Raw genomic sequence first — 12,378 nt, 5'->3', positions numbered from 1 at the left:
GCCTCCTTGTAAGGTGTAGCGTGCTACAGTGTGGTGCGTTCTACTCTATCTTCTCTTCTGTATTATCCCCTAAATTGAAAATATACCCAACTTTTGTAATATACAAAAGTTTGTTATTAGAAATTTCATGCTTTTCGTATTTTATCACTTTATAAATTAATATACTGATAATTTTAGTTTATATTTTATTTATTTCTTCTTACTATGAGTAGTAGTAGTATTATCATCTACCATAAATATAAATTATTGTCCAATGAAAAACAAATGCAACAATTGTGTGACATAAAACGTGGAAGTGTATAATTAAAGTGATACGGGTTCAAAATGTTTGTTCTTTCTTTTTGTTTTTTATTTGTTTATTTGTTGCAACTGGGTCGGGTGTGGAAATCGAACTGTTCCTTGCTTTTCTTTTAAAATTAAAAGTGATTTGGTTGCTTTCCAACTTCTATTCACGCGTAATTCATCATATGGAGTTGCTAAATTTAGAATGTTTGATTGGGAATGCTATAAAAAGAAGGAATAAGAAAAGACTAATCGTAATTATATAGACCTTTGTACCTTTTTACTTTTTGGTTTAATCTTATAATCTATACGAGTACTGAAGAAAAGAATAAAACTTATATTAGTTGTTAAATATTTTAAATTATTTAGGTTAGTAATTCTCTATTTTTCTTTATCATCTTGACAAACCACGTTTGACAGATCTTATCAAAGAAAGACATCAACTGTTATATGAAGAAATAAGTCGTTGTATTCTTAGACAAAATCTATAAAATTTGGAATTCTACAAGAGTCGATATTTAAATGAGATTACTAAATTTACAAAGTAAGTTAGCATGTATAGGTGACATTTCGTCCAATCGTCCGCTCCATACAGCTTACAACCACATTCATAGATATATATTATTGAAAGATTACTTAGATCTGATGGGACACTACAACACCTTGTAGCACTTAAAGGTCTCTGATGATATGATATGATTACTCCTCACATTGAGTTATTTTTTCCTTTTTTTTTTTTCCAACACGTGAATTGTTTACGACAAATTTATCAACACCCATACTGGAAAACATGCATTAATTACGAAAAATTTATCAGCACCCATACTGGTACTAGAAATTTTGACAATGACAACAACAAAGATGAAGACGTCGAAGTGGAATACGACACTTTATGAGAATCTAAGATGAATATGATAAAAGAAAACCAAAGGGTTTGTAGCAGGGCTCAACCAGTTTGGGGCCTTAAGTGACCAAAAAATTGGGCCCTTTAATACAAAAATCGATTGAAAGCGTATATAGAAAACTCAAGCCAGGAAACAAGAAGATTTCAAAAGTATATTACACTTGCTCACAATCAGTATGTCTTTGTATTAACCAAACAACATTTTTAATTATTTATACTTCATCTGTTTATATAACACAATTTCATTTATATAACTTTCACATTCCGCTGCAATCCATTGTGAAAACTGAAAATATTAACCCTAATTAATTGCCTATTAACCCCAATTAGATAATCACAGATAATAATCAAAACTAAAAATTGAAAATACAAAGCATATTGCCGTTTCAATCATTCAATGACAAGAGAATAGCAACAGCGAGAATGAAGAAGGAAGAAGATCCTGGTTTTTTTGGATGATGATCTGTTGAGATTCAGCGATTCAGCGAGAAAACGAGACAACTCAACAGAAGAGTAGAAGAAACGATTGGAGAAGAACATTTAATCGAGAACAAGAATGGAAAAAAGATCGGAAGTTTTTGTTGCCGTATCGTCGCTTGAAGAGTGGATCAACACTTATGCCTGATTTTTTGGAAACTGATAACCTTTGATCAAAAGTAAACGGGGCCCTTGCAATTGGAGGCCCTAAGTCCTACCTTTAATCCTCAAACAATAAGGCCGGCCCAGCCTTGTGGGTACCAGGTGTGTTGCAGGGTCAAGTCCCTTGGACAAAAGATAAAGATTTAAAAATAAGATTAATAGGTATGTGAGTTATCCGTTCTAAAAACAGGCCAACACACGAAGAATATTGCATTTTATGGGAAAAATAATTTAAACGGCATACTTCTTTCTTTAATATATTTTCTAATAAAATAAAACAAAATTATATTTAGTTTGGATAAAAGGTTGTTAAAAGTTATAACTTTTACATCTTTTTTGGTAAAAGATTTAAAAAGTTTTTTAGGACGACGCGGAGATAAAATGTTTATATTTTTGTTTCATGTCTGAAAAAATATAGACTATATATAAGCTTGCAATCTTGTAACGTCTCAAAAATATGAGCAAAAAATTTCATTTTTAAAACATATACTAGGTAAAATATTAGAAATAAAACGTTCACCGATCATAACATTTCATAAAAGATAATGCATGTCTGGAAAACGTTTTCATAAAACATAATAAATGTCAGAGTACAAATCCCCAGGAAGATCTCATAGTGCGAAATACGAGGCGTGTGTGCGATGGGCCGCTACCGTGCCAGCTCCTTCTCCTTCGAAGAAGAGGTACCTGAAACCAAAACTAAAAACTCTAAGCACGAAGCTTAGTGAGTTCCCCTATAATACCTCATACCATACAAACATACAATGAACAGCTAGGAGATACGGGCCTCGCCCACACTCTGCTATCTGGGAGATACGGGCCTCGCTCACACTCCACTCTCAGAGAGATACGGGCCTCGCCCACACTCAGCTGCTAAACCATAACATACAAGTATCACACAGAGAACGAGTATAGACAATTCTATCATACTGACATATATCATAATCAACTCAACCAAGAGATACGGGCTCGGTCCACACTCCGATACTAACATATCGTCTATACGGGCCGGCCTTGGTGACTTAGACCCGTTACTACTGGAAGGAAACTCACCTCGAAGAGTAGTTACCGAAGGTCTGACTGCTAGACGTCTGGCTGCTGCACCGGTAATCCTCCGGCTACAAACCCATAAACATAGATTAGCCACTCATAAATACCCTTAGGTCAATTGACTGACCCATCCCTGGTCCAAGGTCAACTCTTGGTCAAAGTCAACTTCCAGTTGACTGGACTCGTCGAGTCGTGGCACAGACTCGCCGAGTCCTTCTCCTACTAACCCGGTCATACTCGCCAAGTCCCTCTTTCCACTCACTGAGTCACCCTTGACTCACTACTCGGGACTATGGAAACGACTTGTGATCCGACTCGCCGAGTCCGAGAGCAACTCGCCGAGTTCCACGAGCAGGTCTCCCACTCGCTTCCAATCCTCACCAGAACATCCGCAAGAGGATTTGGGGTTTTGGGACTACGTTACACTGTTAATCCCGCGTGCAGATACGAAGGGTTGGACCTTCAACACTTAAACCCCTCTTACTCAGTGAAAGTTCATATGACTTGCCGAGTTTGAAGAACAACTTGGCGACTTCCAGGCAATCTTCATAGGACTCGTCGAGTTGTTCTTCCAACTCGCCGAGTCTAAGACCATCTTCATAGAACTCGCCGAGTTCCATTTTGGGACTCGTCGAGTCCCTACGACCCACTTCCCATACAGACCAAAACTGAGACATGCAACGCTTCTAACCCATAGATCTATGCTCCTAGGGCATGCTTATCATGTAAAGTTGCAAACTTTACGTGCATGCATGGCCCTATGAGCTCAAGAAGGCAAATCCAAGCTCTTTAAGGGGTCATACACTCAATAGGGACCTCAATAACCCCAACCACAGAGACTTTATACTTCTAGGATGTCCATATGATCCCAATCTGAAGTCCTTTCAGAACTTAAAGCATAAATACATGGAATTTGAAGTTTTAGCGCTTGAAACCACTAATTTGGGACAAAAGGGGATCTAATGAACTAATGATCAAGGTAAGAACTTTTCTACATGAATGGAAGCTTCTCACAGTGTAGATCCCGGATCTACCTCCCCTCCTTGCACACTTCAACCTCCTCTTCCTTTCTCTAAGCTCCAATCCTTCTCCACAAGGCCAAAATCACTCTTAAGAACAATATGGGGGCTAGGGTTTCTCTCTAAAGCTCTCTGGAAGTGTTAGGGACTAAAGATGCCAAGTTAGAGCGTTTAAATAGGGTGCAAACGCCCGGATTAGGGTTTTTTTTCCAAACAAGGTCTACTCGCCGAGTCCGGGGACCGACTCGCCGAGTACAAAGTTCAAACCCCGCGCCTTATCCCGCTCCTACTCGGCGAGTTGGTCCTTCAACTCGCCGAGTCCAAGGCAAAAATGCATAAAATTAAAATATTAATCACAAGAAGTACGTACCAGGAACCAGGTGCTACAAATCTGCATAAAGAAGTCTGTTTTTTTACTGTCACCATTGTCCATCACCAACATTACTTAATTTGAACACCATCATGTTCTGAAAATCAATAAGAATCATGTTCTTCAATCAAGAAAAAAAATAATCCAAAATGAACCATGGTGCCAAGTTTTGTGGATCGGCATAATAAAATTGTATCTTTGTACAACTAGTGGTAGGTTCATGAATAGGGTTGGCGAGGAAGCTGACAAGCTCTTTTTAGGCTTTACTGAGAAACACAAGGAAGTGGGTTATGATTTTAATGGTGTCGACAACAGGTTAGGTCTAGCATTCAGCTGGTTCAATTGAGCATGGGAAAAGGAAAAATCTGATGTGCGTAGGCCATGACATCCAACTAGAACCCTACCCCTTACGAATTTGGAAAAAAGATGATTGAGAGGAGTTGTCACCTGTTTGGAGGACGATTGTTGGAGTTGAAGGATCAACGTCCACTACGGTTGTTAGGTTTGCCTCCCCTACAATTATTATTTCATCAATGATATTGTTGACCATTGGTAGAATGTTAGACTAAAAGAACTGTATAATTCAAAAAAGGGTCCAATTGAGGAGAATAGTAGGAAGGATCTTAAACTTATTTCATGTGTTGCTCCTCAAGAAGGAACATGGAGCACTTTTCAAGAAAAATGAGATGATGAATTCGATGGCGAATTAGACTTGCAAACACATTTGAACTTGGATGATAGACCATTAATGGTGTATGGCACTTTCCGGGCATAGTAACATTATAGGTTGTCTAAGATATCAACAATAATCTTTATTCAAATACAACAATCAAATATGATGGAGTCTCAAATTGTGATGTTACGAAGTTTGTTATCATGTTGAATTGCATTTGAATATTTGTTTAATGAAACATGATTTCTATTTTTTGCCAAACTTGTTGTGTTGTTGCCTTTTTCTTGAGAATCATCTGTAGTAAGGAGGTGTTTGGATAGGAAAAAAAGAGATGCATATTGCTTATTCCCACAACAATTTAATTTAAGTGTTTTGATAAAATCCAGCTTATTAAGCTAAATAAGCTAATTTTAATAAGCATCTCTCCCCATGCTTATTGCTTATTGCTTATTTCCACCACAAATAAGCTATAAGCAATAAGCTAAAAAGCTAATCCAAACACCCCCTAAGAAAAGGCAATAAGTGTTTATCTATTATTTATCTTTTTAAATAAAACTATATAAAAAGAAAAGAAAAATAAACTGAAAAAGGATATATAGTAATTTTAGATCAGATTTTTAATAAATTAAAACCATAAGGATCAACCTTGCATGATTTAAAAACCACATGGTTCATCAAATAAAATTAACAGGTAGTAACTTTATAATTTTTGCTAAACTACAAGGACTTTTTATATAATTTTGTCATAAATATATACACTTGAAAGTTGAAACCAGTTTATTAGGGACCCATTTAGAATGGGTTACATGGCTGTAAGGTTGATCAACCTTGGGCCCATAACTAGGCCGGATGCCACAGTTCTACATAAATGAGTCTGATAAATTCAATCGTATACTAAGATTAATTCGGGCTCCAGTCCTCTGGTCTAAAGACCGGTTTTGTGGGCCTATATATAAGACCATGTCCAAAAAAAAGTTAGGAAACATAACAAGTAACGCGTTTATAACCACAAAAACTAAGTAAGGTAACCAAAATAGAATATTTTTCTAAGAATCGTATACAAATTTATAACTACAAAATTTGTTGTTCAGGTAGTACACATGTCAAACATATTTTCAGAAATTGATGTTTCATGATCAAACCTATTATATATTAATCAATTATGATCACATATCTGTGGTGTGGGGTAACATGCTTATGCCATATGTTTTTTGGTGAATGGTTCCAATAATATCGTAGTCAAATTAGATATTTTCTAATCCATATGAATTAAATATAGAGATAATGTATCAAATATTTTGTCTATATCCCAGGTCTTTGTATCTATCATATTTGATAAATTATATACATTTTTGGTAAATTCTACTTTCTCTATAGTCATTTTGGCGAAATTAAACTTCTCTACAAGATAGGATAAACTTTTTCTATACCCTTTTGTCGCAAACACAATATATTTAACAGTTTTTTGCTTAATTTGACAAATTATATTTTGAACAGTTCTTGCCTCATTTGTATTTCCAACAGTTTGTCAAACAATAATATTTGACAACTAGTATTTATTTTAACTATTTATAGTATATTAAATATACAGATAGTCATAAAAAACAGGCAACAAAAAACGTTTGAGTAATATATTAGAAATGCGGGTAACATGTATGGATTCAATATAAAACGTTTGAACAAAAGATTTGACAACTGTGGCCTGTGGGACAAGTATTCAAAATTTTGAAGTGGACATTGCGACAAAAGATTTGAACGAATTGTCAATCAAATAAGTGAAGTTAAATGATTATAATATTAATGTTTGCAAGTTGTTTGTGGGTCGTATGATAAAAAAGTGAATTTTAGACGGTTAAAATATAGAAATATTAAAGTTATATTAGTATATGAAAAAAAAGAATAGTGTTTTGGGACTGTATGATATTAGCAAGGTTCTAGAAAGTTAGTATGACGCACCATGGTTCTAATGGTTTTATTTGATGTCACGTTTTAACAAAATTGTTGTTTTAAGTCACGCCTTATAAATGACGTGACTCGCCACTATTTGTAAAAACTTGTGCCTTGAGATTGTTGCAAAATCATGTAACCGTGGATATATATATATATATATATATATATATATATATATATATATATATATATATATATATATATATATATATATATATATATGGTTGATTAAAACAAAATGTTAAATAGGAACAATTAAATAGGAAGTTTATTTGAATTTGAAAATTATGAGAAGAAAAACATGCAAAAAATAAATAAATTAAAATTATGTGTGTAGTTATCAGACTCGTATATTAAATGGGTTAATTATAACAAAATGTTCAACACAAAGGTTTAAATTGTAAATTTATTTGAAATTTAAAATTTAAAATTAATAGTTATTATGAAATGTTTAATTTATGGAAACTAAATTAATGATATATTTGAAATGCAAAATTGAAGTAAATGATAAGTGGAAAATAAATATATCTCAAAATTATTATAAAATGACATGTGGCCAATTGAATGAGAGAAAGACATGTAACAAAATCATTCTTATTTATTAAGGTATTAGGTTATAACCCGTGGGAACCACGGTTATAAAATAAATTAAATATTTATAAAAAAAACTTATGATTACTAATCAATTATTGTAAATAAATTATTCATTAAGATATATATTTTTGTATTTATATAAAATTATAATCGTTGTTTTAAATGAAAATCTAAAATATATTTTAAAGATATATATCACACAATATTTATTTGTGAAGCAATGAAAAAAAATAACAATAATATATAATAAAATAATAAATGTATTATAAAAATAAACAACCACAGTAAATGAAGTAAATTAAAATTGTTATGTAATTAGTTAATTAAGTTGTTCAAATAAACATATATGAAAAAATATAACAAATCACAACTGAAAATTACAATAAAGTTTTATTAAAAATAATAATAATAAATGTTATATGAAATAATATTGTACAAGATATTTACAGATTTCTAAAAACTTCTTTATAAACAACATTAGAAGTTTTATGTGTAGGTCTACCATCCTTATCTAAAATTAACAATTTTAATCATTGTCTACTTTGAACTCTAGATAAGGCAACATACAATTGACCATGTGAAAAATCCGGATCATTCAGAAACAAACCAACCTTAGATAAGGATTGTCCTTGGCTCTTATTAATTGACATTGCAAAACAAACAACTAATGGAAACTGTCTTCTTTGGAATTTGAATGATATTTTTTTTCAGATGGTGTTAAGGTCATTCTTGGAATAAAGGTCCGATTTCCAATATTAGTTCTAGATATGATAACCGCCTCAATAACACGTTTGCCTAAAGATACCACCTGTAGTCTAGTTCCATTACATAAGCCAGTTTTTTGATCAACGTTTCTCAGTAACATAACTGGAATCCCGACTTTCAAAACTAACTTATGATTTGGGAGACCTGAAATGTAAGACCATTTAAAACATCAGGTGAGTATAAATTGACATCAAACTGATCATGGATAAACTCAGATTTGCATAGTTTATCTGAACTTAGATATTCGACTTCATCTCCTAGAAATAATGATAGCAAACGATCATTTATTTTTCCGACAACTTCATTTTTTGAAGCAAGTATTGCTCTTTCTTGAAAATATTCTGGAATGTTAGAATATTCAAGAATAGAAGGATATACAAACTCAATTAATGAACCTATAGGATCACAATGATCATTAATTAGAAGATCCTTTGGAATATCAATAATCGCTTCACCATCATTAGAACCACCAAGTTTCCCTTCTCCTATATCCAAAAGCCATTTTGCAAAAGCTGTTGTTTGTTTAATAGCAGATGTATCACTTCCGACAGTTAGCCTCATGTTTTTCATTAGTTTATGGACTTTACATTGTTGCCATAAATATAATGAACTTAAAGAAGCATTGACAATGTCTTGTCTACTACCACTTGGGATAACAGGCAAAATTTGTCTAAAATCTCCTCCAAAAACAATCACTTTCCCTCCAAATGGCAAATTTGAGTTTCTAGGATTATGACACTTGAATATATCTTTCAAAGTTCGATCTAAAGCTTCAAATGCATGCTTGTGAATCATGGGTGCTTCATCCCAAATGATCAATAAGGTTTTTTTGTAATAAACTGACAAGTTCACTATTTGGTGTTATGGAACAAACAGAAAGCTCAGTAAGAACCAAAGGAATTATAAACCGTGAATGTGTTGTCCTACCACCAGGTAATAATAAATAAGCAATCCCACTAAAGCAACATTTAAAACAATTTGCGCATTACATCTAACTGCAGCAGATAACATCTTCCGAAGATAGGTTTAATTTATGGAAAACTAAATTAATGATATGTTTAATTTACGGAAACTAAATTAATGATATATTTGAAATGAAAAATTAAAGTAAATGATAAGTGGAAAATAAATATATCTCAAAATTATTATAAAATGACATGTGGCCAATTAAATGAGAGAAAGACATGTGGCAAAATCACTCTTATTTGTTAGGATATATATATATATATATATATATATATATATATATATATATATATATATATAGGGTTAAGTTATTATATTCTAATTAATTATTGTGTGGATGTAGGAATTATTGTGGGCCAATCATTTTACTTCTTTTAAGAAAGTAATTAATATTAAAAATAATTAAAAAATACCATCTAATTTCATTTTATTTGTATTTTAGTCAATTAACGTAAATTTAAAAAAGAAAATTGTAGATTTTAAGGAATAGTTCATTATCTAAACTTTAAAAGTCTGATTTTTTGGATAGTAAATATATCAATTCAAACATTTAAATGAATGCCTTCATGATTATCCTGAAAAAAAAAACATTAAATCCTTACAAAATACTATAAAGATATATTATCAAGATTAATAACTTTTAATGAATACAACTTTTATATGAAAAGAATTTTAATATCTTAAAATCATTAATTACATTCATTCTTAACAAAAACATACATAAATGACATTTATTCTGAAAGAATATAAGTAATACTGGTTAACAATTACATTTATTCTTTAAGAATAAAACTGAGAATGATTAAAAATCAAATAAAAACATTGAAATCTAAGTAAAACACAAATACATTCTAATAGAATTTTGTTGCTAATCTTTCTAACAGAAAAAATGTTAATCTATTCTGAACAAATATTGTTGTCTTACTTTCCATTCTTCACCAGGCTTCAAACCGAGTTTCCATTCTTCACAATGCTTCTTTTTCTTTACTTGATGTTATTTCTTTCAGAATTTATAACTTCATAAGAATGTATAACTTCTTAAACCTTGCTTCAACAATGTTTGTACGCACACAAAAAACATTACAATTTACTTAAGCATGAGAATATCTAGTTGGAAGCATAAGAATTTTGTTGAGACATTTAATATGCAAACCAAAATAAAACAATGTAATGTTCAATTTTAATAATCGTTGTTCCAAAATACAAGGAAAATGAAAATTTGTCATATTCAACTACAATAACACAATAAATGAAACATGTTGCTACATGACTAGATAGTAAAAATAGGTTCAATTTTTTTTTACATATGTCGTGATCACTAAGTTACCAAATTACCACTTTCATAGTACCAGACAAAATTATAGATATAAAGAAATAGACCAAATATAGAGTTCAAGAAACCCCAAATCCAACTCTAACCTAGACACCGTTTTAAAATCAAAGAAGATGAAAAAAAAAGAACAAGTAAAAAACCTATTCATTACTTATATTCTTTCGAAATGAATGTCATTTATGTATATTCATAGTTGTATTTGTTAAGAATGAATGTAATTACTTGTATGACGGCCAAGTGAAAATTACTCCGGATCACTATAACATGGGTAGGTTTCATCACCACTTTGAACTGTTCGTCTTTTAGGTCAAAAGAGATGATCGCTCGACCTAAATCAACGATGACTTTATAGCTAATGGATTCTCCCATTCACTACAGGAAATTCAGTCACTTGTCTGTCAAGTTGGTAAGGCACTTTCCCGAGCTTTCTTCATGGATTCTTGTTTGTTCTTTGGAAATGGTGAGAATTTAAACCTATGATTTCAGGTAATTCATATTGTTTTGAATGACCCGCCGTTTCCCTTGCCCGTTTCTGTAGTACACAATCTTCACGACAATGTACTCGTTTGTAATTGGGTGAAATCTGAATATGAACATCACCTCCTGTTCCAGAAACTGCTTGAATTTCAGAAGCTCCAGATAATCTCGGGAAAATAGGTTGAAAACATAAACGGGTTCACCATAAAGCGAATCAGACAAGCATAACAAGCCATTACATGAACCCATGATGTTGAATTCAGGCATGGAGCTACAAAAAGGTGTGGAAATCTTTCTTACAATCTTGTCGACGTCTTCGTCTTCATCATTTTCATCGTCGTTGCCACCACCATCGGAGGATAACTCTATGAAAGAGAGTTGGCTACGGATAGGGTAATTACAGTGGAACAGTAGCGTCAGATCATTTTCCGCCACCGCAACGTGGTGAAGCCGTGAAAGTTCAGTGTCGATTGACAACACTTTCATGAACGGCATACCAACCGGAACTGAATCAAGGATGAAATCGGCAGCCTGGCGAGTATGTCCAGGAGTACATCTCTAGGTAAATTCTCCAATCCGAAACCCTCGCCATGGATTCTGTCATCATCATCATTTAATCGTTTTAACTTATTTTAGGGTTCGATCTGGAAAGATGAAATCTGGATTTGGAAATATGAAAAAAAAAACCCCAAATCCAAATCCATATGACATTTATTCTGAAAGTCATCCTAGGTTTTTTTGGTGTGGTCTTTGGAGGGGTTGTTAATTACCATATTTACCGATCGTCTGGAGATGACCCTATTTACCGATCATCTGTTGATGACATTTATTCTGAAAGTCATGATGGATGGATTACTTGGTATCAAACGATCGTCTAGAGATGACCCTATTCACCGATCGAGCAACCATTATTAGAGGCGGTGAATTACGATGATGATGGTGGTGTAATGGTGTTGTTATAGGATCTTTGAAAACAAATAACCTAAATTGTTGGGGTTATTAATTGAATTAATTTTTTGCTATAATTAACTATTGGTCAATTTACTATTACACCCTTATATATTTAATAAATTATTAAATATTGATAATTAAAATGATTGGTCCATATTCATCCTTACATCCACACAATTCTTAGTTAGAATATTTGAACCTAACCTCTCTCTCTCTCTCTCTCTCTCTCTATATATATATATATATATATATATATATATATATATATATATATATATAAGAATGAATATTCTCAAATAAAAAAGAACAATAAATCATACAAATTAAAAGGCAATCTGCTTGACATAAAAATATTAATGTTCTTTGATTTATCGCTGACTGGTCCAGGAAGTCGTTCCCGGTCAG

General features: G+C 32.4%; 1 protein-coding gene across 1 annotated transcript; it reads right to left on the bottom strand.

Moving 5' to 3' along the window:
* Nucleotides 1-8,369: 8,369 nt before the first annotated feature.
* Nucleotides 8,370-9,041, bottom strand: LOC145049357 (uncharacterized). Its single transcript, XM_078997777.1, has one exon. It carries the CDS (start codon nucleotides 9,039-9,041, stop codon nucleotides 8,370-8,372), a length of 672 nt encoding a protein of 223 aa, XP_078853903.1.
* Nucleotides 9,042-12,378: the final 3,337 nt, after the last annotated feature.

Source organism: Lactuca serriola, chromosome 5, assembly GCF_051521515.1.
Source record: "Lactuca serriola cultivar US96UC23 chromosome 5, Lser_US96UC23_V15, whole genome shotgun sequence".
Lineage (NCBI taxonomy): Eukaryota > Viridiplantae > Streptophyta > Magnoliopsida > Asterales > Asteraceae > Lactuca > Lactuca serriola.
The sequence above is the reverse complement of the archived record's forward strand: the minus strand, read 5'-3'. Positions and strand labels throughout refer to the sequence as shown.

Bases quoted from the DNA above. Each gene is read 5' to 3' on its own strand.
- LOC145049357 (XM_078997777.1), bottom strand. From the start codon at position 9,041: ATGATTCACAAGCATGCATTTGAAGCTTTAGATCGAACTTTGAAAGAT.